Source organism: Ctenopharyngodon idella, chromosome 3 (genome assembly GCF_019924925.1).
Source record: "Ctenopharyngodon idella isolate HZGC_01 chromosome 3, HZGC01, whole genome shotgun sequence".
Lineage (NCBI taxonomy): Eukaryota > Metazoa > Chordata > Actinopteri > Cypriniformes > Xenocyprididae > Ctenopharyngodon > Ctenopharyngodon idella.
This window is the reverse complement of record NC_067222.1, coordinates 39,456,174-39,483,583: the sequence shown is the minus strand read 5'-3', so window position 1 is coordinate 39,483,583 and position 27,410 is coordinate 39,456,174. Positions and strand designations below refer to the sequence as shown.

Sequence of the window (27,410 nt, the reverse complement as noted above, 5' to 3'; positions counted from 1 at the left end):
TGTTCAGATTGTTAACCAAATACTGCGTAGGACTGAAATTCAAAGCAAATTGAATAGTGGCATTAATCATTTCTGTCACGCACACATTAACCACCTCAGAAGTTACACTTTAAAGGATTAGTTCACTTCAGAATAAATTTCCTGATCATTTACTCACCCGCATGTCATTCAAGATATTCTTGTAGTCAAACCAAAATTTATTCAGACACCTTGAACATTTCATTTATGTGTCTACGTCATACGTGACCTTTACGACATGATTACGTAACGCGTGGCGCATCGAAGAGCTAGTGCAAGATGAACATGTGTGGATAAGACTCTTATTCCTCGTCTGGGATCGTGTAGAGCCCTTTGAAGCTGCATTGAAACTGCAATTTGGACCTTCAACCCGTTGAACCCTGTTGAAATCCACTATCCTGGAATGTTTTCCTCAAAAACCTTAATTAATTTTCAGCTCAACAAAGAAAGACAAAACATCTTGGATGACATGGGGTTGAGTAAATTATTAGGAAATTTTTAATTCTGAAGTGTACTAATCCTAAATGCAAGCATAAAGCAGTCAATTTATAAATTAGAGAATGACAATCAAACAACGACTTTTTTGTACTTAAATTTATTTTTACTAAAAAAAAAGAATGAACTAATGTGTATGTACCTACATTAGTGTTTGGGATTGTACCGATTTAGCACAGGTAGCTTGCTACTAAACACAAGGCTATTGCACACAAGACATTCTACACGTATACACATTACATACATACTGTACATAGATACATACATACATTAATATATTTATCATAAAAAAAACAAGCATTGTTCCACAGGGTAGGCAATGTTTTACATTGAACGGTGTGACAGTGATGCTCACACAGGCTTAAACTCTTCATGCATTAAAAAAGAAAGAAAGAAAAACCAAAATACATTAGACCAGCACTGGAAGAGCTGCCAAAGTGCTTTCTCTGCTGAACTAAACCGTTCAACAGAGGAAACTAAAACATGTTGGGATCAAACGGTGAATGGGTATGATTGTGTGAGTGAAAGTGTTGGGCTGATGACATTAACATATGAGAACATTAAGGTCGATCTTTAACAACGGGAGGAAGCATAGGAAACACCGGACTTCCTGTGGTTGCAGGAAGTTTAAATTTTCTTCAGAAGACTTGTGACCAATTAAAAGACAGCGTAACACCTAACATCCCCCATATTTCAGAATAAACATGCCTTCAAAGGAGGCATGCTCAATTTGTCCTATCAATGTCTTACCAATAGCCTATCAATTTCAATTAACTTTAAATGTCATTAAGACTTCACAGTGAGTGCCCATTCTTGTTGCTGCAAGCTCAAAAATCAACAGGAGAACAGTAAAGTTCATTAATACTGTCGATCAGCGAAAATGTTCGCTTGTAACACTTCATTCTTATATTCAGTTCCATTCGTCAAGAGGGCACAAAACGAAGCACACGCTGCCGCAGCAACACTACAACATTGTCATGCCAACAGACCCAAAATTTACTCATTTCAGGAATTCAGTAATCATATACTGATCACGCTTTCCTCTTAGGAAAAATTAAGAATGTTACAAAAAAAAAAAAAAAAAAAAAAATAGAAAGGAACAGTGAGCTTAGATAGACAAGATGGACAAATAGAAGTAACATTGACAATTGTACATAGGTTTGCCATACATATTAGTTCTTACACAGGTTAGACTTTCATGCAATACAATGAAGCGGAATACTTTTATTGTCGGTAATCAAAGGGTGTTATGTATATCAAGTAATTCGATAAATATATAGGAAAGGTTCTGTGAGCATGCATGGTGGTTTGGCTCATGTGGAGTGCATTGTCGATCCTTACATTTCAATCTGGCCACTCATATCTCTGAACCGTGAGAGTGGTAGTCTAACTTGTGGATAGGATACATCTTGTATTTGACTTCTGGTAGGTTAGTCAGCATATGAGAAGTATACAATCCCAAACTGCCTAGAAGTCTACAAAGTGCAATATCTTAAATTTGGATGTTTTCATGTTTTGTCAAAGAGCTAAAATACATATTCCCATTTAAATTTGGCTTTCTTTAATATGCCTTAAAATGTCAAATATGTGATGGTCTTATTCTGTTGATGGTCAGAAACCTTTGCAAGGATAGAAGCAACAAAGGACACAAGGGAGTCCAGTACCACAGCTGTGATATCTGCTCTAAATGTAAGAGTCCAAAGACGTTGATTGTGATTCTCATTTCATCCATGAGGTCTCTGAACACTTCTGTCTTCTGTGCCTTCCCAGACAGCAACATAGATCTGGCCCACATCCGGTACATGTGGAATCCACATGTACCAGATGTGGCCCGGATCTGGGCTGACACTATGTTGCTGTCTGGGTGTCTCCAAGATGGGGTCTCCACTTATCTTTAAACACCTAGGCACTGTGGAGACAAAATCAGACACAGGTAGTGCAGTCCTGCATGATGGGAGTCGACTGATTTTCGTGTTTGTTGGTGCAGTGCTCCATTGAACTCGAGCTCTTGAGTGGCACCATGCAGCGGTGAGGAGGTCTGCCACAGTTGAGCAGCCCCCAGCAGCACAGAACCCTGAGGAACTCCTTCCTCATGTCCTTACTCCGCATCGTGTAGATCAACGGGTTCAACGCCGAATTCAGCGTGGCAACGCTGAAGAAGATGTCGGCGCTATTGAGGATAGGGCATTGTTTCATCTGACAGGAAGTGTCCAGGAGAAGGATGGTGAAGGCAGGCAGCCAACAAATGATGAAGACACCCAGCACGATCGTTACGGTCTTCAGGAGAGCGTAAGCTGGAGAATTGGTGGCCTCTTGCTGGCTGGTGCGCACAATAAGGTAGATGCGAACGTAAAGGATCACAATGGACAGCAAGATGATGCTAAAGATGGTGACGACAAACAGGATGTAGTATCGGGAGTTGAGAGGCAGGACAGCGGAGCAATCGTTCAGGTTATTAATACAGTTCCAGCCGATAATGGGAAGACCTCCCAGAAGGATGGACATCACCCAGCACGCTCCGATCAGAAGGAACATGCGGCAAGTCTTGTTGGAGCCGTAAACCTTGACCTTGGTGATGGCAATGTAGCGCTCTATAGCGATAGCCAGCAGGCTGAAAACTGAGGCGGACAGGGCGATGAAAGCAGTCCCCTCTCGTATGAACCACTGGACAGGCACCAAATGAAATGTCCTAGGGCCTGACAGGAAGATGTTGGCAATATAAGCAGAGCCAGCCAGTAGGTCAGAGAAGGCCAGGTTTCCGATGAAGAAGAACATGGCCGAGTGGAACTTCTTATTGCGAAACACGGCAATGAGCACTAGGAGGTTTTCCAAGATGATGATACTGCAGATAACGACAAATAAAATGTTCAGGGAGCTCAGGCTTTGTTTACTCTCAGTGCGGTCTTTTATTTCCTCTTTGGTCATGTGCTTTGCATAGGAATAGTGGACCTCTATGAGGGTCTTGTTGAAGTACTGGGAGTATTTGCTCATGGTGACAGCTTGGCAAAGCCCTACAACTGGACGGCCAGTAGTCATTCAGAGGGCAGCTTGTCTGAGCTTGTCCGGGCCAGCAGGGCCACAGGAAATGAGACGCCCAGCCCGAAGTCACGTCTCAGCGGCCCAGGAAGCTCTTCGGTGTCACCTGGAAACACATACAAAAAATAAAATAAATTACTGGCTGGTGTCAAATGTTAAAAATGGACCATCAACAAATCAAGTAACAGCTAACAGCACTGAACAATCTGGTGTTTTTTTGTTTTGTTTTTGCAATTCTGTTGCAAGTAAAATCTTCCAAACCCATGTTAATCTCAGCTCTAATGACATGCTTTATATAATGCTATGCAAAGTCTTGTCGAACTTAAACCGTCTTGTCGGACTTAAAACTGTTTTCAGTGATCCGTTCACAAGTTCACAAGAAAGGAAGTGAATGAGAAAGATAAGGAGGGGAGCTATGATTTCCACCATAGCCTGTGTCTTTTGGTACAACACAGTGAAGTTTGAAACATTTGTTCTGGTGTGTTCACAAACACGTCCCAGAATGATTATATGTTAGGTGAGCGGGTGGTGAGTATGTGGTGCTTCACTGTGGTCTGGGATGCATTCAAGATGAATGATCATTTACACTACACATGCGTTTTAAACTACCTCCATTTGTAGTTCCAATTGCAAACATTCAAGAATCCATTTACACATGTATTTAATGCTAAACAATTGTGGTTGGAGCACAATAAAATACATCTTAATACCAGGTGGAAATGTTTTTTTTTTTTTGTCATTTTATGGTGCATGTTATACACAATCACAGACACAAGGTCACCCTGCTTCCAACAGTAGCTACAATTGCTCACTGCTGCTCTTTTTTTTTTTTTAGAAGTTGTTTGAACGGAAACAAGCTTTAAATGTGTTGTAGCATTGGTGACAACTGAAGTGTGCATGCTAGAGGAGCGTCTGTGACTAGAGTCTTGTGTTGCGGACTTAAAAAAAAAACATGACAAGCAAGAAGCTTCCTTCTTGTAGTGTGCACAAGCAGTGGTCCTGCATTGATCAGATACATGTTGGAAACCAAAAATAGCTCAAGTAGAGTTTCTGGAATTTCCCTTCTGAGTAAAGGCTCCATGCCAGAACTGTCCTTCAGCTACAATCTGTTCTTGCCCCATGAACTAAGATAAAAGTGCATGTGACAGACAGTCTTCTACACCTTTACATAACTGCACTGTACGTAGGATTGGATGCTTAGTCTTAATCTTCACCGACTCAGTAAAAAACGTCACCATCACCTTGTCATCTGAATGTCTATCACATTTTACAAGAATCACCAAGATTTCCAACACAAATGACTAAAGTGTCATTTCCACAAGGCCACAAAGACTATAAACTTTCCCCAAATCTAAATTCCCCTTTCAAGTGCTGATGACTAAATACACAGGGGAAATGCTGAGATTGACATTATACAGTGTTTAGTAAAGAATAACTGATGACGGACTGCTAAATGCATTAAAATTAATGCACAGATTTGAGTAATAAGGTTCTATGTACGTAAGAGACAGGGAGTTTGAGCAAGCAAGTGTGATTACCTGCGTCTGCCCTGGCCTCAGACATGCAGTCACATTATTACATATAATTATAGATGTTAGGCTGGACAGTAGCGCCATTCAGCTTTTGACTAGCTGCTAAAATTGCATAATTTCGAAACTGAAAGAGTTTATCATACATTTTGCTTGTCCAGTGCCTTTTTTGGTTCTTTTGATATGGTAGACTATGCAGCTCTTTGAATTTATTCATCTGAAGTAAGGTGGACAAGTAACGTGCAACTGTAATGCCATCAATACTAGAAGTACTTAATAGCCACGGAGTGGTGGAAAATCTAATATCCAACATAATATCCATGTGTTCGTTCCCCCACTTTTCAAAATGGTTCTGCACGCCTGCAGATAATTTGTCAAAGTACTATTAATATACAACTATAGAAAGATTTGAATAAAAACCCCTTAAACTTGGCTTTATCTTACTGTGAACAATTCATCGAAGCATACGTTTCATATTTTAATTTAACAATTTTTAATATCCTAACTCTACGTTCTGGTGAAACAACAGATCTCTGATGTTTGCCGGATTGCTTTTCAATAATTCAGTACACTTAAATCTGGTCCCTTTCATACTATCGATTGCATGCTCCCATTCATGTCTGCCTCAATCCAATCAACAAACTATGGATAGAACCAAGTGCCTGACCTACATTGTTTTTGTTTTCTAATAATCCATTTCACTCAGATGTATGTCACAATATGGAAGAAACATTACATTGCAACTTTAAATTATAGATTTAAATGTTACACTTACATTAAAAACATAAAAGAAATGAACTGTCAAATCACATTCAAACAGGCCTTTGTTTCAATTCAGAAGGGCAAACGAGAGATATCCAGGAGATAAAGTATATAGCCACAGTCAGATAGAACAAAGTGAAGCTGTGGCCTAGTGGTTAGGCACACATGCTCAGTACATTGAGCTCTGGTGTTGTTGTGTCCAGATCTCAACGCCCTAAAACTCCACCTTAATTTCCTGTCTGCTCTCTACTGTCACAAATGACAAAAGACCCAATAAGTACATCCCATAGTACTTAGAGTGAAGTCTGAGCACAACGGGATGTGCTTTGGTGTATACTTTCATACTTTAGTAAATAAATGTCGTAGACGAATCAAGATATTTGGCTTGAATATCTCTAGGCTGCTGGTTACAACTTAAGAGATACTGTATGATAAAAAGAAAAAGATCGCACCACTCACAAGTGGGCTCAAACATAGCCGTTCTTGACTGAATGAGGTGCTCTACTGCTCAAGACACATCATCAGCACAGCCAAAGCAAAGCTGCCAAAGCCTCAACACTGAAAGACGCAAATCCCCCGTCAGGCCAGAGTCACTGTAGAGACTATGCAACCATGTGGAATGGCATCTGGAGACAAAGGCAGGAATCTAAGACATCTGTGTGACGCACACACCTCACTTCAACATCAGTGTTTGCTGAACACAGTTCGAAACCTCTCACATACGTACTTCACAGATGCAGACTTAAGTAAACACCAGGAAACATGTCTCTGTCACCAATACAAACACACAATAAGGTACAGCTGCGCAGACAGTGCCACAAACCTGCTGCCAAATGCCAATAATATCCAGCAAGGCCATTTCCTTGAGCAGCAGGGAAGAACAATGGCCTCCTTGTCCAGGTTACGTTTCACTTGATACTCTCCAAAGGCACACTGTGGTCCAATATTACACCATGCACTACCATCTACCAAATGCAATCTATTGTATTCGCCCCATGCAAATCATTTTCAGTAAACATATTTTTCACACTGTAAACAATCAACAGCTTGTAGCATCAGACCCAAACTTAAATTACCCATTAAAATGTGCAAGGTGCCTTCTCAGAAACTGAAGGATGTGTTTCAAAACAGCTCCACGTCCACCCACTGAAATTTCACTCTCAGAACAGGTTTGAGTGGGTAGTTTCGCTGCTGAAAACTTATGTTTGTAATTTCACCGTGTTGTCTGCAAGGTCCCACTCACATGCACTCTGGGCCTCGATGTTACCTTGGAGATCTTTGCAGACTTTCATCTAGGGATTTGACAGCATGTGAAACCTGATGGGCTGGTTTGTCGGCAGTGCCGTCTCCGGCCTGCCCCACTTAACCATTATCCTCCCCACCCTGTCCTTCAACTGCAGACTGGAAAGGACGCAATTCTGTCTGAAATAAATCTTTTGTCTCTTCTTCTACAGAAAACCTTCATCATACTGAAAGATAAATAAGATGTGAAAATACCTGAGAAGGCTCGAAGAAATCAGATAAACCATGCATTGTTGCAGTCATGCGTTTATTAATCATGTTTAATAAATCAAAGCATTTCAATCTTCTTTATATTCAGCTACATGACAGTATTATGCCCATAGCGATTTCCCGGAACAGCGTGCGTTGTAACAAAGTCCCTTTCTAGAAAAGTCTGTTCACTCGGTAGCTATATTTGCAGATATTTGCAAGTCCTATCTATTTGAATGGGGGAATCCTGAAATCTCAAAAAATCTCAAGCACAATTATATTACATATTACAAATCAGCAAAAAAAAATGAACTGTCCCATAAATGTTGTTTCTTATGCTCAAATAGCATTAAAAAAGCTTATTTTTCAGGTTAGACGAGCCAATGTGCACGTGCAGTCCTAAGCGCGACTCTCAGGTTTCTATGAGAACCGGAGCTTCTAACGGCAGCTGCATTGACACAATGACTTTATCAATCAGCGATTGCCTCTTTTATTTAGAAGGTGGGATCTATTCTGCCATATTGCGCGTTGCAGTTTCTCCCATTCACAAGTAATAGAAGTGAACCGTCTTTCTGTATCTACAGTCTTTGATTATATAAAAGTCCCTTTCAAACTTTGGTTATATTCTGCAAGACATATTTGTAGTTTGCGCGCAAGGGTGCGCTCCAGTTTCCAGCATGAAACAGATGTGTATTTAGCGCTCAGTAATGCTCACTTATATTCTGGGTAAAAATAGGAAAAATAATACTTATCTAAAGAAATTTGAAAAAGAAATTCTCTAAAGAAATTTGAGTTATGATAATCAATATGTTTTTTTTTTTCTCCAGTGTACATACGTGTATGGGAGTAATCTCAATAATTTTATGAATAATTTTATTTTTCTGTAAAAAAAAAAAATTCTAAAAAATACTATATTTATCCTTAAATACTCTATTTTTATTTTTAATGATGAAAGTTATTACAATAGTAGTATTTTGTAATTGTCTTTAATATTTTTATTCAGCAATAATAATAAGCATAATAGTTATTATGATTAGCTTTATATTTTTTAATTTTATATTTTTTAATCGCATTTTAAACCAGAAAAATCACAATTCGATTTTTTCCCCAAATCGTGCAGCCCTAGTTCATATATAAAGGCACATAGAATAAACTGTGAAAGCATCTCCAGTAGCAGGTCTCCATAGTCCAGCTGGCCAAGAAGAGCAGTCTTCCTGTACAAAGTACACAGTTATAGGCCAGAGGAAGTGTTTGTGGTGTCAGAAGTCTAACATCCTGTTCAGACTTGATAGCTAACTGGTGGAGAGCAAGACAGTTAATGTGGGAAAGGTTCGGTGGAAGCAAGAGACACAAAAGCAGAGCAGAGGAAGTTGATTCGGATTCTTACAGGTGTAATACGTGCGGCAGGAAATGAGCTGAAGCGCAGCAACAAGCTGCTTGTTCTGTGTCAAATGTACGACGGATATACACAGCTTCGAGAAATCTTTGTTGATTACATCAGAATTGAGTCATTATAAAGGTCACTGTTACAGTTCGAAGGCAACCGGTTGATTTCCATCTCTCGTTCTACAATCAGTGAAACCTGAACTCACGACCCCAGTCTCGGGCAGGACCCCGCCCACATCCCAGTCACAAAGTTGACAAAGGCCCCGGGTGTTGTTTGCGCTTCCCAGAAATACCTGATAAGCCCCAATTAGTCAGTGGCGTCTAAGCAACCGTGTTTCCCACAACGCACCTGTTACCTAGCATCGGTTGGACACCAGTTGCCTCTTTCTCCAGAAAGATCTTACATCTTTGCAGCTTGCGCAAACCGTCAGCAACCACACACACTTGGAAAAAACAAAACGCCTAACTGACAGATGTTTCACTTCAGCTTGCCATCACATACATGTTAAATCAGCCTTATAATCATCATAGAAGTGTGTTTACATGCTACATATTTTTTTGCACACTTGCTTTATGCAACCTATTTTAGACCAGCTTGAGTGTCGGCCTGACTGCGGCCTGCAGTGAACAGAGCAAGGTTCTTCTGCTGCGCTAATGATGCTGTTGCGCTCTGTAAAGTGTTTCGTGTACCGACAAGCTACTGATTGTACATCCTGTGTCTGTCGTGATAAGTTTCACCATTCACATGACCACATTCTTCACCTCCACCACATCTGCACCATTACCTAAAGCTTGTTTTTGGGGAATTAACACATCACATTAATGCAAAGCACATTAAACCGCACATTATACAAACATGCTAAAAAACAGTTGAAGGAGACCTTTACCAGAACAGCAGTTACCGTACACTCAAAAAAAAAAACATTTTCAGGTTTGAATGCATTGTAGAGAGACTGTAATATAAGTAATATCAAAATACAATCAGTTCATAGCACATGATCATTAAACTGATTATACCTTGCCCTGGAGAGCTGTACAATTACGTCATACATAACTGTATTGATTCGCTGGCTGGGTCCATAATATCAGATGTAAAAGGGTAAAGCAAGAGCACTTACAGATGGGTGGGAGGAAATGGGGGAGGAAAATTCCATCTGTTTCGCTAAGCCAAAAGAGTTATGAGTCAAAGCCAGTCAATGCAGTGAAGGTGATACAACACAGAGTCCCAAGACCACAAAGCCCTATTCAACACACTCCCATTCCACCCTGCTAATGACCCAGGTCTGACATGTACTTTACAGTCGGCCACTTCTATGGCTGGAAAAATATGTCTTTTAAAAGTATATATATGGCAGTTTATAAAACAAACTGTTCTGGTTAAGGATTCTCATTGCTTAACAAAGCATTTCGCATGTGCTATAAGCTTGCTGAGGTAGTTTGTTACATACTTGCTAGGACCCTATGAAATCAGTTTTATTTTTTCCCCAAATTCCATTTTATTTTATTTTTTTCAAATTCTGTTTTAATTTTTCTGGATTCCATTTTTTTCCATTTTAATTTTTTGGACTCGATTTTAATGGTTAAATTAAATTTTAATAATTAAAAAGAATGTCTAATTAATTGAATTCTTAAAAACAACAAATTTACTAATAAAAAAATGTATTTTTTATATTTTTTGTTTTTTCAGAAATTCTGAAAAAAAAGAAAAAATTCAGAAATTACATATTTTAATTTTTCTGGCAATCAAATGAATGGATAACATTAATTTAATTTATCTTTTAATCATGAAATTAAACTTTTTTATCAAACAAAGTGCTTCACAACAGAGCTTTACTGTTAAAATTAAAACATGGAAGAAAAACTGAGATTGTTCCTTAAAAATATAGTTTTAATCATTTATTATTATTATTTTTAAGTCTATTAGCGTTAGTATTATAATTACATTGAAACGTATCTAAATTCTACTGTACAACAGTAATATGTTTCTGTAAAGTTAAATCAAACTTTTATTTTGACGGGTTGCCAAGAGCTTTGAGTGTCTGTGTGTTTATGGTATGATGATAGATTTTCTCAAATAAAGCGATAAAATGCTGATGAAGTGACTCAGAGCAGCTCTGGAGATGAATTTTGTGCGTTCATGTCCTCATATAGTGAGGCAACAGAGGAGGAAAACACCGCGAGTGTCACACGTGCTTCAGTGTGTGTGTGTGTGTGTGTTTATGTGAGGTATATGAAACTGCGCTTCTGCGCTGTTAATTTCAGAGACACACAGACATGCAGGATTCATATTTAAATAGTCTTTTTGCGGTTTAATATTCAGACACTAGTCTATATCACGATTTAATTTAAGTGTACTGACCTGTTTTTTATTCATTCATCAAAAATTTGAATTCCAAAAAAAAAAAAAAAGTCAATTCCGTGACATTCCGCATTATATAGTAAATTCCGTTTTTATGAATGGATTCCACGCGTTTTCTGCATCGCGGAAATCATAGAGCCCTACATACTTGCCCACCGAGGCACTGTCTCAACTGTCGTCTTGCTTTTTTATAGAAATAAAAACCATTTAGTTCAGTTGGCCATCGGACGCTACAATTATAAACTGAAAGCGTCTGCTCTGCTTCATACAGCATGAGCTGCAGAGTCGCAGCAGGAGTCAGATTTCACTTATCATGTGAAGAGAGTAAGGAGAGATGACTGACAAGACGATGGCGGAGGATTTGGTGCGCAACAGATCATGAGAGTCATTGACAAATATCTTACCTTGTAAAATGTGTGGTCAGTACCGCCACTCCCTATACACCAAGTACACATGATAGTGAATTCAAAGGTGAAAGTGAAAAGTGAGCGCACATTCAATACCCCCACATTTAGACAGCAGCTTCATAATGCCTGCGAATTATAGGCCTAAACATAGAGTACACGTGATCACGAATGCGAAAGTGAGTATGCTTTCAAAATATACACCTCCCCCCACCCGGTGTTATCGCAAATTTATACAATGTGAAAATATCCTCACTGTGACATCCCTAGCATGCTATAATATCCAAAATATACTCATAGTGAATCACCTGTTATATTTGTTATATATCATTATGTGCATGATAATTGACGACGGGCTGCTCTGCTTCGCATCGTGGCCGCATTACCACCTCGGGTGTGCATCATTTTCTAAGAATTCAATGGCCCGGAGTCAATTATTCTGCTTATAGTACGGTTACCACACCTCAAGACACTGATGTTGTGATGTTGTATTTCAAGACATTTGTCTTGTGTGTGGGACTAATTTCTTACGCATCTCATCCCAAGCCTCCATTGCTAATTCCAAAATGTCATTTCAGAACTAGTAATGGAGGCTTGAGCCTTGATAGCAGAATAATACCGTTGATACAGTTATTAACACAGTTGAGAGAGAGAGAGAGAGAGAGAGAGAGAGAAAGAGAGAGAGAGAGAATAAGCATATGTGAATTGGCCTACCTGAGTCTGTGCGTCTCTAACGGAAGCAGTGTCTCTACTAATAGTGAAACTATAAATTTATCTACCTCAAGGACCGCACAGTTATTACCTCGCTGGTGAGTCATGTATGTTACTAAACTACTACTGATTATTTCTTTAGAGCAGCGCTGACAAAACATTTCCGTGAAAGTGTATGTCTGACTATACAGTACGTGTGTATGTTTGAAAGAGGGAGAGAGCGCAAGAGAGTATGTGCTTTCAGGACACAATAAAACGTATTTTGTGGCAAAAACCATGACATTAATTTGTCGTTTTCATCCTTTTGTTAACTATATTTATTTGCTTGGTCAGTTTCATTGTAGGTTTTGGTTCATTTGTGGTTGTAGGCTGTAAGGACCTATTGAGATAACTGAAATCATTTGGTGAAGTGATATGGAACTGTAATGCGGTCAAGATCTGCTAGAACTACATTAGCCGTGTGTTTCCCTGAAAATAATTGCACACCTTTGATGAACACAACATTGATGAATCAGATTTCAGCATTCAACAGCTCCGTAGTATGAATCCGTGATATATACTGATGCACAATATAATTGGTACCATATTGGTTATTTACTGAAATCTGAGTTTGTTTTAAGTATCGATATTGGTCAAGTTTGGATATATATTAACCGATACTGGATATTTAATTATGCAGGCTCTATTCCCCAATGTTTACATTTATATTACCAAACAGCTAAAGCATTAGGCACTTTGCTGTGTCATGTATAACAACAGCCTTTAGTTATTACATTATTCGCAAAAAGCACAACTTTATAGTACCTTACTGCTTAAATATACAACAAAACAAATGTGGTGTTTAAGAAGTCTCACATGAAAGGAATGTTACAAGATCAAACTCAAGTCAAGCTCTATTGACGGTATATGTGGCATGTTGTTGACTACCACAGAAAATAATTCTCAGTTTGTTAAAAAAAGAAAAAGAAAAGGTACACTACCTTTCGAAAGTACGATTTTTCGAAAAAAAAAAAAGTTTCTTATTCTCACCAAGGCTGCATTTATTTGATCAAAAATACTGTAAAAAGGCTGTGAAAATTTACCATAACTGTTTTCTATGTTGATATATCTTAAAATGTAATTTATTCCTGTGATCAAAGCTGAATTTTCAGCATCATTACTCCAGTCTTCAGTGTCACATGATCCTTCAGAAATCATTATAATACGATGATTTGCTGCCCAAGAAACATTTATCATTATTATCAATGTTGAAATTATTATCAATGTTGGGTGCACTGCTTCATATTTTTGTGGAAACCGTGATACACTTTTTTTTCAGGATACCTGACGAATGGAAAGTTCAGAAGAGCAGCATTTATTTGAAATGGACATCTTTTGTGACATTATAAACTGTCTTTATTATCTTTTTTAATGTCTTTAAAAAAAATCGTACTGACCCCTAAACGTTCGAACTGCAGTGTATGTACAGAAATGTTTGTGTGCCTGCCCCCTAGACCTCCACATAATTGCACAGCTGCCAATGCATGTTGGAGTGTTTCAATGTGGTAACGTGGTAACCAGACCTGTTGTCAGAACATTCCTTCATAAGCCATACAAATGTGTTTAAAGTACATTGTTTGCTGGCTGAACAAAGGTTGTGGGTGATATCCACTTCTATCAGAGAAAACCACTGTGTAATGTCTTCTGATCGCATACTGTCCTATAATAATACCACCGCAACTCGCTGAGCTGCATCTGACACTTCATGTAGCTTCATTCTCACGAGTCAAGACATGTGGGCAGGCTGAAGCAAGCCTTAACACAAATGCACGACCATCCTTGCGCACTGATGCCACCGCTTTGCAACAAAGCCTGGGGCCTCCTCTAACTGTTTCACAGAGCGTCTCTCCATCACAACCATGCATTGATCAGCCGTGCAGTAACGGCAACGTTCCTAGAAATGAATTGAATTTTAAAGTTATTAGCGTCAGAGTTCTCGAAACGAGGCAGTACTCCTACAGTGCTGAGAGACAGGCTACGATGTAATATATTGGCCTAAAACCAAAGCATAGATGCTAGTAATGTCAATGCATGAGACTCTTTGTAGAGCGGGGTAAGTTTTTAATACCACATATTAGGGGTTAAATGGATCGTAGTTGGTCGTTGATTCAGGCTCCATGGTTCGGCACACATGTGATTCACGGATTAAGGGCTAGTATGCTATTAATTAGTGTATTTGTTCTTTTTTTTTTTTACTGATTGTTTACTTGCCTTTAATAATGTTTGAACTTTATTAGTTTAGGCTAGTAGTTTTTGCTGTGGTATTGAAGTTCTTAAATTGCGCTTTAAGTAATAAATGGAAAGCAAAGTTACATTTGTTCCTCCCCACCAACCCCCCAAATATTAATAAAACAATTTCTTGCGGATCTGAAAAAATGATCCGATCTGTGACTCAAACTGTAATATGATCAGAACCATGAGTTCTGTGATCTGTTGAACCACTTCCACATATGATGATCCCCTTTTAAAAGGAACTTATATAAGCAATAAGGCTATACATTTTCATGCATAAAGTAAACTGATAGTTTTTTTTTTTTGCTGTTGTTTTTTTTTTAGTTGTTTGCAAAATAATAATAATATTATTTATTGGATTTTATATTGTGACTGTACTTACACCAAAGTATTCAAATATAATTTGAAAAATATTTAATATGTATTAGTTGAGAGTGTTTCAGAACAACTAAATATCTAAATTTTAACATTACTTTTACAGTTCTGTTTTTCAGAATTTTTTTTCAATAAAATACTCTTTTTTTGTATACCATTTTTCACAATATCTTTTTCTAAAGCCTTTTTTTTTCAGAATAAGATACATTGTAAGCAAGTATCTACACTTCTAGGAAGGTGAAAAACAGGCAAATATATAACAACAAGAAGATTTTTTTTTCTTACTGTTAAAAATAGGAGATGTCAAAAGAATAAAATATTCATAATTTATTTAATAATTTATTAATTATTATAAATTAATAATAATCTTTAGAAAATAGACTGAACAATATTCTACCTTCTGAAATTTAGGGAGAACCCTGACCACCTAGTGGAATAATTAAAAAAAAAAGCAAAAGCAAAAAGTTTTGTGTGTGAGCAAAGTCTGAGGAAAGTTTTAGGGAGTCTGTTCTCTGTCCAGAGAGATTTTACTCTCATGACTCAACTACACTAAAGCACAAAATATCTGTACTCAGCAGCAGACAACAGCCTCCCTTGAAATGATTTCCACTCTTATCTCCAGGACATGGATAAGCACTAGGCTTTAGATAATACAGAAGCTAGGGGGCAGATCTCAGACATCTCAGAAACAAAACAAAATGACACCATTATCTGTTTCTCATCTGTACAAGCAAACATATAGACATAGACAACACTTCTGTATAGATGTACACAAAGCTATTATGTCTCAAGAAGACTACAAGACACCCCTGTTCATCAATATTTACACATTATGTTGTGAAGCAGTATCTATAGTAGCATGCTAGGAAAAACAACAACACTGAGATTAAACCACAGATAGCTAGCTTCAGCTGCAATACACACTAAAATCTTTTCAAGAAAGTGGCAAAAATCTTTGAACAGCTCCCAAGTGCAGTGCTTCGCAATGGAGCAGACACGGGTGATTTGAGATGGTCTGCCATATCTCACGTACTCTGAGAGGCACTTTATAGACATTTTATGAAAAAACAAAGCAAAAAAAGTTGCTTAAGTATGTAACATACCAAATAAATCCCAGAACACTGTTTGTACAAGTTCTGATGCAACTGTACAGAGCTGTTGTGATTTCACCATCCACAGCAGCTCTAGAGCTGGAATAGCATCCTGAGGGAATAATAATTTCTCTTTTTCTGTCATTTTTAGATGTGTATAATGAAAGACTAAATAGGAAACGATCATAGAAAAGGGATTGTGGAATAATACAAGTCAGACTTGAAGTTGGGTCACTGCCTTAGCATCACTTTCAATGAGGCTGACCAGGGCCACTTTCTAACAGAAGATAATTTAAGTGTATTTTTGGTTTTCTGAAGAAAATGTGAGTATTGCATTGTGCGCCTGCACAATGCTGAGGTGATGTGGGTAGTTACTATGTGGCAGCTGAGGTGTGTTTCTAGTTTGTTTGCTAGTGTGTTCTGGGTGTTTACTGGCCCCCAAGTCAAAAATCTCCATGTCTCTATTATAGGGATATAATGATTCACTCAAATTTAACAAAATGAGATTTAAATGAGAAAGTGTCTTTTTATTATTTCTCAGACAAAATGTTGCATATTTCTTTGTGAAATTGAAATATCTTTATAACAAAACTAAATTGAAACAAATCCTAAATCAAATAAATAAATAAATAACACAAATAAAAGAAATCTCCTCATATGAGTACATGAACAAGATGTTAATTTGCTCTATTACAGGCTGAACTATCTGTAGCCATTTAAAATTAGAGGCAACCACTGCATTTTAATCACAATCCCAACAAAGATGCTGCATACATGCAGCAAGAGCAGTTTTTAATTTAAATTAGATTTAATCATTTTTTACATTTGAAGCAAAAACAGAATGTTCAGACTTTAGCTTTGTGAAATTATTTTACATAAAACTTCATAACAGCAGACAGGCTGCATGAGAACGCTGTCTTGACAGCAGGTGGCGCTTATGGAACAGCAGCAATACAGCGTTACCGCTGTAAACAAAGCAGCGCTGTGCTACTACTTTAAAATGCATTGTACAGAAGAAAGATGAAAAGAAAATACCATCTAAACTTTTCTGAACGCAGTCAGTTCCCCTCAGCTATACATTCATATAAATCCCCGCCCCCAAATGTATCGCAATTCATTTAGCATCTCAACCAACTTGAATCGTCACGTTTTAATCGATTTTCAACCGGTTGCAGATGCATCGTTACATCCCTACTCTATTAGGGATGCAAGATAAATTGCAATTAACATGAAAACACGCTTACACAGATTTGGTTTAGTGCGATTATGAAATTGCAAAGGCTGCGATTATTTTTTATGCGCAGCTTGTCTGTGAATCACGGCTCTGTGATCAGTAGTAAATGCTGCTCCATCTGAAAACACTACGAGTTTGAGTAGCTTACAACGTGCATTTGAAAAAGCAACACGCGTCAAACATCTTTCTAAACATGAGAAGCATTTGTGCATTACTTGTCCAACAAAAGACAACATTTAATAACATGTTTTTACTCCAAACTCACTTCATAACACCAGTGTTAGAAAACATCCTTCTGTGAGATGATGTGGCTTCTCACACAGAATAAGACACACAACATATTTTTACAGTATTCTATACAGTGATAAAGGCTATGTCGATTAGCATTGCATTACAAATATACTTTATCATCATGACAATACCCGAGAAGGCTTGAAGAACTCAGATAAACCATATATTGTCATAGTCATGTGTTTATTAGTCATGTTTAATCAAGCGTTTCAATCTTTTGTTTATTCAGCTACAGTGATAGTGTGATGCCAATAGGGAATTCCTGGAATTACTTGCATTATATTGTACTTCTGCATATTGTACCCGTGCAGAAAATCCATATTGGAGTTTCTGCATGAGCGCACCCTCTGGCTTTCAGATCAAGCAGCATTTACTACTTATCACAGAGCTGTGCTTCACTGAGAAGCTGCGCATGAAAGAAAAAAAATTACAATTTGCAGCCTTTGTTTCGATTAATCGTGCAGCCCTAGCCCTAGGTGAAATTGTAAGAAATTGTATGACCCAAATCTAAACCTGACCATAAAGTCCAAACCCTTACCCAATCCCTAAACATATATAAACGTATATATAAGCCAATTGATACAATATCTTACGATTTCACCCTCTCATGAGAGTGTGTTGGATGTTCTGGTCTATAGACATGGGTTGGCCCACGTTTTTTTCAGTTTTGATATGAACGCTTAGTGTATGAGTAAAACCGCATTGCCATTTTAAATATATTCCATTTGATGGTGTGCATGAACGCAAGCACTCGACACATGCGCACTAGAAAGTTTCATCCCTGTCTCCGCTATTTCGCACCAAAATTGTAGCTACCTTTTAACTCGCTCACACAAGCGTTTGTGCATGTATTGTTGCCATCTCTAGTAGTTTGTTGCCGTTGTTGTTTTTTTTGCTTCATTCGTTTCTTTTCCGAATAAGAAACAACTAGCTGAGGCAGTGCTGCCACCTTCTTGACAACCTAATTAGCGCAAAATGATTTAAAGCGCATGCGCGGGATGAGCGTACTAAGTTTGTACGGTTAAAAAAAGGTCTGTGTGCAAACACTACGCACAGAAATTTGTCAAGCGCATATAAATATAAACCATATACTATAGGCTTAAGTCTATTATTCTTTCGCCCATTTTATCGTCCACTAGGCAAAAAATTCATCCATTCGCTTAGCTATGTAATACCCCACCACTCCTCAACAAGCTGCACAGTTCGTGGTTTCATTCGTTTTCGAAGTTACACACTGAAGTTTAATATAGTGTTAGGAGATTCATTAAAATCGCTAATTTTAATGAAAGTATTAATGAAATAAAAGTATAACCAACAGAAATAGTGATACTTTGATGAATAGTACGCACCACTAATTAGTCTATCATTTCAATAGACAATCTCTACCCCTGAAGAACAATCTATACATCTTTACTTCTCTCAATTAATTCCACTAATTAGGCCTTTGTTTTGATTTTATGTAAAACCCAGGCACCCTTTCATGGCCAGGAGGCAGTGGCAGGGTGCCACACAGAGTGTTCTGCTATAGTAATCCAGTGGGATTTGGAAAGTTGGGTATACGTTTGCCCTCAGCTGCACGGGGGAAGGGAGGAAACAGGCATGAGAGAGAGAGAACTGCTATTACATTTAGCCGCATTATTTCCTCTCAGAACATTAGTCAATATTGTGTGGCTTAAGTCTATTCTTTACTTCTCAGTGTCTTTTCCTCCCCTGTGAGGCGTACATAAACAAAAGCCCATTAGAACTCATGGTTCATGGTTTATATCTGTCATCTCAGTTTATTTGCTGGTGTGTTTCTTAGCATGTGGGCGAAAGGCGACAGGAAACGAAGAGCTGTGTAAAAAGAAACATAGCAGAGTGGAGAAACCCACTGTCTCACATTCTGGACAGTGGGGGTAGTGCTGGACTATGTATATTTGTATATTTTTTTACAATTTAAAATAAATTTAAAATAACCGTTTTCAATTTTAATATATTTTAAAATGTAATTTATTCCTGTGATGGTAAATCTGACTTTTCAGCATCATCACTCCAGTCTTCAGTGTCACATGATCCTTCAGAAATCATTCTAATATGATGATTTGATGCTCATGAAACATTTATTATTATGATCATTGCTGAAAACGGTTGCTTATTATTTGTAGGATTCTTTGATGAATGAAAAGTTCAAAAGAACAGCAAAAATCTTTTGTAACATTATAAATGTCTTTACTGTAAATTTTGATCAATTTAATAATAAACATATTAGGCTATATATATATAAAATCAAATAATATATTGAGATATCAAATTGGCTATATTGCCCAGCTCTTGTTGTTGGGTTTCAGGCTTTGGTGGTGTGATGAGGATGTTGAAGTGTCGAGATAGTACCCTGAGCTATTTACAGGTTCATTCTTATCATTTAATGTCAGCCACAGGCTCTTCACTTCTGTGATTCTGATTCAGATTCGTGATGGACTCTTTGATGGACTCCTGCTCCCCCAACCCCCTACGGTTTAATGTCTGCTACATAGATCAAAGGAACTTCCCACAAGAGGGTGATTAAAAACATCAGGAAGGATTAATTTAGAACCACAGCCATGGTCATGCCGTCTCTAGTGTTCATTAGATAATGAGCTAATGCAATTTTACTTCATTCATTTAATCTACCAAAGAACCTACTGCTGGATTAGGCATGTCTAGACCTTCAACATCACAAAGTCCACACATCAGAAGAACACATGAAGGCCACATAATGGAGTAAATGATAACTAACATTTGCTGAATTATCAAATGTCAACCATAAAATAAATAACGAGACAACCGTCAAACTAAAATCACTGATAAGAGGTTTAATGCTGCAGCAGGCTGACAATCTGAGAGTTAAATCTAAACCACAGAAGATCAAGTTTCACACATTTTTCCTCACACTTTTCTGCTGTCGTCTCCACATAGGAAGTATCCTTTAATGAAAGGTCCTAGAACAGAAATCGTGCTTGCTTTGTTCTACAGCCCTGCTCCTGTTCCCCCATAACGCAAACCCCACCCATGCTCATATTCTTCTGCTTTATCATGGGATATGTGTGTCCAATGTGTGTGTGTGTGTGCTCATGCTGGTGACAGACGAAACACTGCCAGATCTTCGTGACAACACTGTACTATTGTGCAAATGTGACCCGTATGCGTCAGTTGTGTATAGGACAGTCGAGGTGGTGATGATAATACAGAGTATATGCGTGTGGCTAAGTGTGTTTTGGGGGTTGTGGGTGTGAATGAAAGAGGGGGAGACTCCACAAAGGAAACAGGCACCCACAAGGATGAACAAAGCAGTCTTGATTGCCTTTTGTGATACGATGCTGTATTTTGGTCTGGTACCTTTCATCCAACAATGATAGACGGGATAAAAAAAAACAGGGTGGGGGAGAACTAAAAATGTTAAAAAGTGCCCAAGCTATAACAGATGCACAGAAAGACTCCATATTCGTGTTTGTGCTTGTGTTTAGATTCAAATATTCTTTGTATTAAATGACGATAAACACAACTTTTGGCTACGTCTCAAAAATGCACAATGATCTTTAATTTTTCCCAGACCCTCTTGACGTATTAGATCATGTCCCTTTGGGACAATAAAGACTGTTGCCTCACAGACTGTCTGTCATGGTAAAAATGAAAGTTTTACTTCCCCTCCTGCATATGCTTCCACTACAGTCAATGAATCAATAGCACACTTCGCTCTTTGTGAGAAGCATCAATCAAACTTAAAGGGCACGTCCGTCTTTGATTTTTGAACCATGAAGATTTTGAATGCAACTTCAAAAAACTATGATCATCTATTGAATTATATATGCTAATATTATATATATATATATATATATATATATATATATATATATATATATATATATATATATATATATATAGCTTACTATTTTACAGAGTATGAAGGCCTTTATACATAAATATATACTGTTGCCTTTATATTTTAAGAAGCAGGGATCATCATATTTGCTAATCTTTCCATGGAATCAAAAAGCTTGAAACCCTCTGTACCATCCTGCATTTACATTAAGCACTAAGTACTTTATTTATGCTTTTTTTTTTTTTTTTTTTTTTTTTTAACATACCTTTAGTTATGTCTTTTCTTGCTTGGGGCACCTAGCGAGTCTGGACTGCCACTAGTGCCCTCAAAAACAACTGGTGCATAATGCCCTTTGTCATTTGATTTCCCATTGGGTGTGGTCAAGTTATCGATCCAAAGCAGATCAAATTCAACAGGCTAATCATTGCTGGATATGTTACAGGGGAAAGTCAGAAATCATATCATGTGGGCCTTTAACTGTATTACTGGCACAGCAAGCATTAAATCTAATATACAACATTGTCTATGTTTTTTCTGTAATATTGAGTTTCAGGAGCCAGGCTTTGACATGTCTGCTCATTTGTGTTTTGTATCGCCACACATAAGTCTTATCAGTGACCCGTGCGTTCGCCACAGGTCACTTCAGAAGACATTTGTAAAGAGACGCCTCTCACCAGACCAGACCTACCGATTACACAATATCAACGCTTTATTTGACTGTTTAGGAGAAGTGAGACCATTTTCCCCCATAGAAAACGTCTGAAATCATCTAAATTTTCTTCTAAATGTTTACCGCAAATTATGCAAGAATCTCAACGGCTTAAGTAAAAAGAAAAGATGAAGTTGTGCAACATCTGTCTCAACAAATGATTGCAAAAAAAATAAAAAAACCAAGTAACTGCAGTAACGTCCCACCAGAGAGCACAGAGCCAGGCTATTCTCATGCTAAAAGCCCCCATGTGGGCAGGATCCATGTCTTTCTGCCTCTCATGGACATTCATGACTTTGCGTTAGCATGAGGATGGGCCTGATCCTATCACAGATGCCACAACTGAAAGAACAGGTTTGATGGACAAAGCCCCCCCTCCACAATTTAATCTGCTGAGCTCTAGCGAGCAATCCGGTTCTTCATTCCAACGGGGCTTCCTCGGTGGGCTTCTTCCAGGTGCACAAACAAAAGTAGTCAGGGTAACAATATGAGGGGGAGGGTGTGCGAGTCTGGCATGCCGTTATCTCTTTCAGTACCTGCTGGAAACTTAATGCAGTTGGACGTACTGATGCCCGGTAAATGTTTGAAAACCACACTGTGACCACATCACTACATATCCAGCGCTTTATGGAGTACTTCAAGCCACAAATCGTTCAGAAATGTTTTACGGCTCACTGACACAAAAATGATCTCCAAACCTCTTCGTGGCCAGTAAAACGGTTAACATTTTCATAGCACAAGACAGAGTGCCAGATTTAGAGGAAATGATGCTGCTGCAAGCTTTCTTTACTGTTGAAAGCTGCAACATCATTTCAGCACATGAGTTCTCACATGGTTTTCCTGGAGAACTTTGGTTTTGCATTTGAGCGACTCGACAACATTGTACCAAAATATACAATTTACAAAAAATGTACTTAAAAGCTTAAAATGAAAATTCTGACATCATTTACTCAAGTCTTTTCAAACCTGTATGACTGTGTTTCTACAGTGAAACACACAAAAATATTTTTTTTTGATGTGGTTTGGTTCCCAATGTTCTTCAAAACATGTTCTTTTGCCTTTCTCAGAAAAACAAAAGTCATGCAGGTTTGAAACGACATGAGGATATTTAAATCATGACTATTTTTGGGAGAACTATTTCTTTATAATCAATATGTATTAATATTAACATGCATAAGCCCAACAATATGCAAAATTAACATTACATGAACATAAATGTCTTATGTATTTTAATCATTTCATGCTCTCAGCAGCAAGTAATTCGCTGCACAGAACACATTGTGGTTGACACAAACCATGCTTGTCCTCATTGCAAGTTAACCAGTATTCAATTCATTCAAGCACAAGTCATAATTTCTTTTACAAAATGTGCTAAAGTTTGACTGGATGAACAGCCTTTGACATCATTACAAAAAAAATGTTTCATCCTCTCTTTTAGAAATTTCTGTTTATTTTGCAATTCCAACTACCCACAATTACACGATTAGTTGCATTTTTTTTTGTTTGCATTAGCATTTTTCCCCTGTAGTCTGCACTGCAAAGCTTTCGGGAACTACTCTGTGACCCATTTATATATCATGACCCACTAGTTGAGAACCAATGAAACATATTATACAATATATTGTCCAAAATAGACCTTTTGTTGCTGCTTTGAAGTTAAGATCTGTGTACACCTGCATCAACGTTAAGCTAGATTTGCCGTTCTACTGTATATGGAAGATTAATATCAGTCAGGCGATGTTTTGCAAAATTAAACCCATGATTTTGCACAGATGCAAGACCAGATGCAAGACATGAATAGAAAGCGAGACCTTTAGAAGTTCTTCCATGACTCCAAAACTGTCCTAAAATGGACAAAGTCTTTTCCCCAACTGAAACGCTGCTTAGTAAATATTTAGAAAGTTTCCCCTGAGCCTTGTCTGCATGTGTCTGTGTGAGACAGACAGATTGGGCTAAGTAACTGTGGTGTATACAACATAAATTTATGTTGTTTGTGATTGTCTTAACACTAAATATGCATACTACTGTTTGTACATGCAGTATAAGAAAGTCTAAGTGATTGTGTGTGTGTATTGGAGAAGGTTAGCAGCCCAAGCAAAGGCAAGTCATTGCAGCGACACTCCCAGTTCTTGGCACAAATACTGCAAGCTCCATATTGCCGGCTGTGAGTTGTAACTTGCTCAGCAGCAGCCTCTAAAACAGAAGGCGTTTATTTTGTTCCAGCTGCCACACCCAGCAAAAGTGTTTTTCGGCTGAGGAAAGATGGCATGCTGCCTTATAGCAGTGCAAGCCCTAAAGCTCTGGAAACCCCAGCCTCTGTTAATATCACCGAAGATATTGATTAGCATGAAGAGAAGCTGCCCTGGTTGAGCAGACATGCATTGATCGCTGAACGCCAACTATAATTCACCCTGAACAACAAAACATATTGGTTCATCAAAGATGACTGTGCTCTAATACCTTCCTGTACAAATGTCTTTTGTTCTTAAAGAAATACACCCAAAATAGTTTGAGACGATTTTCTTAACCGCATATTGTTTCGAAAATAGAACATTAAAGTTTAATTTTTAGGTGATTAACCTAGCCATGCACTCTTTTCAAAATATTGAAAGTGAATAAAAACTGCCAAGCTTCAAAACAACAAAAAGCACCATGAGCCGATTAGTAAACGATTCGAAATTAATCTGTTCACAAAACCCAAATGTTTCATTCATGAATTTAACTGAACGAGTTCTCAAATTCATTGACTTAAAATAGAGTGCAAAAAATTGTATGGACTACTTATATCGTGCTACTTTTCCCCCAGTCCTTATTCACTTCCTTCATATGGCAGTGCATTTTTTGTTCAATTTTGTTAGAGGTCGCTGCCCAACTGATAACAGCTACCATTTCTGTTACATATGAAAGGCATCAAACAGCAAACGAAACAAAAGGGAACGAAACTGCGTTTCTCGCTTGAGCTGCGCCGCGAGCTCAGAAGAAGTTTACTCGCGGGCTGATCTCAATCACACAACACCGTTACTGCACAGCGCTGGGAGATCCAGTGAGAAAGCGTTTGAATTCGCCACAGTATTAATAATATCGTCGCAAGATATAGTGGGAAGCATTCAAATTCAGCGATCAAACAGCGCTGACGCTGGAAACCAGGAGAAACATTGTGCCATGAACGAACAAATTATAGAAGGCTTTTCAGTCCACAAATCACCAATGTTCACCATCGATTTAATGTAGTAACGTTAACTGTAACCATGATTTTGTGGCAGAAATAGCACTTCGAAGCTATAAATACTATCCAATTGAAATGTTTTTTTATTAATATGTTAATATTATTAGTTACCGCACTGCAAAATAATAGTGCCCCCCCAGCACTACCAAATCAGGGGCCTCATTTATAAAACGTTGTGCAGAAACCACCCTATATTTGATCTTACGTTCATTTCTCAGATGTGCGTACGTGTGTTTATAGAATGAAAGTACGCACAGAAGACGAGCGTACGCCTCTCTTTCAGATGTAAAATCTATAAATCACAAATGATCTTGAACTTACACGCAGCTGAATAGTTTCAGTTCTCCATGTTGTAAGCGACACCTAATTAATGTCATTTACATATAAAAGATCACCAGTCATCGTCCAAATCCTTTAATTTAGAACGGCAAGCTGCAAGAATAGCTTAGATTTTCAAAAGCCTGCAGTAATCTGACAAGGAAAAGTGCGTACGTCTGCTCAGACCCTGACGTGGCGCTAAGCACTTTTCCACGTTTTTTTAATAAATATGATGTGGATTTAAGCGTACGCACACTCTAAGATCAAATCTGTGCGTACGTACGCTTTATAAATGAGGCCCCAGGTGCTGGTGCCACCATCTGTAGAACATAGTGGCACGGGTGCAACTGCTCTCAAATGTTAGTCCAAACTAACATCCCGCCCTGAAATGGGAAAAGAGACATCGATGAGCGGTTAAGTGATTTCATTTTTGGGTGGACTATTGTTTTAAATGTTCTGCCTGACATGAGGGATTCAGTCTTCCTCTGCGAAGCTTCTCTCAGGACGTGCCGCAAGTGCTCTGCGCTTGCTCTGCCAAAATGCTAAACGCAAAAGTCCTTGAGGAATCGCTCCGCCCACACAGTGACCTGGCCCCACCCGTAACCCCTCATGTGACAGAGCCCAAAAATCCCACACTTCCAGTTCCCACCACCGCCTGCAACATTTATTTATCTTTCCGTTTGCTTAGATTTTCGTTTATTTATTCACTTTTTTTATTTAACTTCGCCTCTCATGCACAATCCCTCCTCATTGACGTCCGCATGCACATATGCGACCTGTGGGCACGCAGAGCCAAGTCACGGGGAACGAACCTCATTCTGAAACATGTGTTTCTGGGACAGAGTTGAAATGAAGGTCAGGGAAATTCAGAAGAAAGCGCCATCAAGTAACAATCAGATGCCATCGTAATGAATAGTACCACTCATATCTGAAGGCACAGCCTTTGCTGCATCATGAAACTCTGAGTGGCTCAAACTAAGTTGGTGAGTCGTAGTTATACGCTGAATCCGTGCCAGCAAAACTCTGTGGAAATCTCAGCAGACTTCCAAGGAATTGGAATGCCTGTCATTAACAAAGCTCTTCACATGGGCTAATTTGCTATCTCTTTCACACGCTAACAAGTTTAAATGCATTCCGCACAAATTTCCTGCAAAATCTGAACAGAAAATACAAAAAAAGTCTGGAGTGTCCATGTGGACCTGGTGTCAGAGTCCATTCAAGGCACAGTGAGTAATATTAAATAAAGACCACAGCTGAAGCCTCTCTCACGCAGACATGGGCTGAGAGTGTGAACATGAGTGAAGACCGCCGGTGGTGGTCAGCTGAGACAGCGTGGCTGGTTTTGTTCTGGTTTAATGAAGCATGGCATCACATGATGCCAACGCAGACTACATGCTGCCCATATCAGCTCTGTCTACAGATCGGATCGCAGCATGATAAAAATCTGCTGTTTAGGCAACTACACTCCACCATGACCTGAATATAAGATCCCAAACAAGAATCTCATCCATCAAACAGATCCAGCACCTGATATTCCAATCTTCCCACTTTAGTAATGCGGTTTCCATTCAATAAGTGCTAGCTCTCCTTTAAAAAGCATGCAGAAATCCCCATGTGCATCTGCAAGCACTCTGCATGCAATCACAGAACAGACAAGATAATGCAATCATTCCATTTAAAGCTTTTTAGAAGAACAACGATGTGACCAAGCACACATTTTGCATTCACACTTGAGAATGATGGATAGACAACTCTCAAAGTGATAATCGCCGTTTCCTCTCACATATCAGCTTATCTTGTAGAGGGAGGCATTGTGTACCACAAAAGCAGATCATAAAACATCTCTACCCCATCCCATCCCCTTTC

The 27,410-nt window shown here is 38.4% G+C and overlaps 1 protein-coding gene across 2 annotated transcripts in view; it reads right to left on the bottom strand.

The window, feature by feature from the left end:
- Positions 1-597: 597 nt before the first annotated feature.
- s1pr2 (sphingosine-1-phosphate receptor 2) overlaps positions 598-27,410 on the bottom strand; it is a 36,941-nt gene continuing 10,128 nt past the window's right edge. For both annotated transcript variants that reach the window (XM_051888286.1, XM_051888285.1), the window contains exon 2: positions 598-3,655. In XM_051888286.1, coding sequence (XP_051744246.1) covers positions 2,437-3,549 — 1,113 coding nt within the window. In that variant the 5' untranslated portion in view covers positions 3,550-3,655 and the 3' untranslated portion in view covers positions 598-2,436. The remainder of the gene's footprint in view (positions 3,656-27,410) is intronic.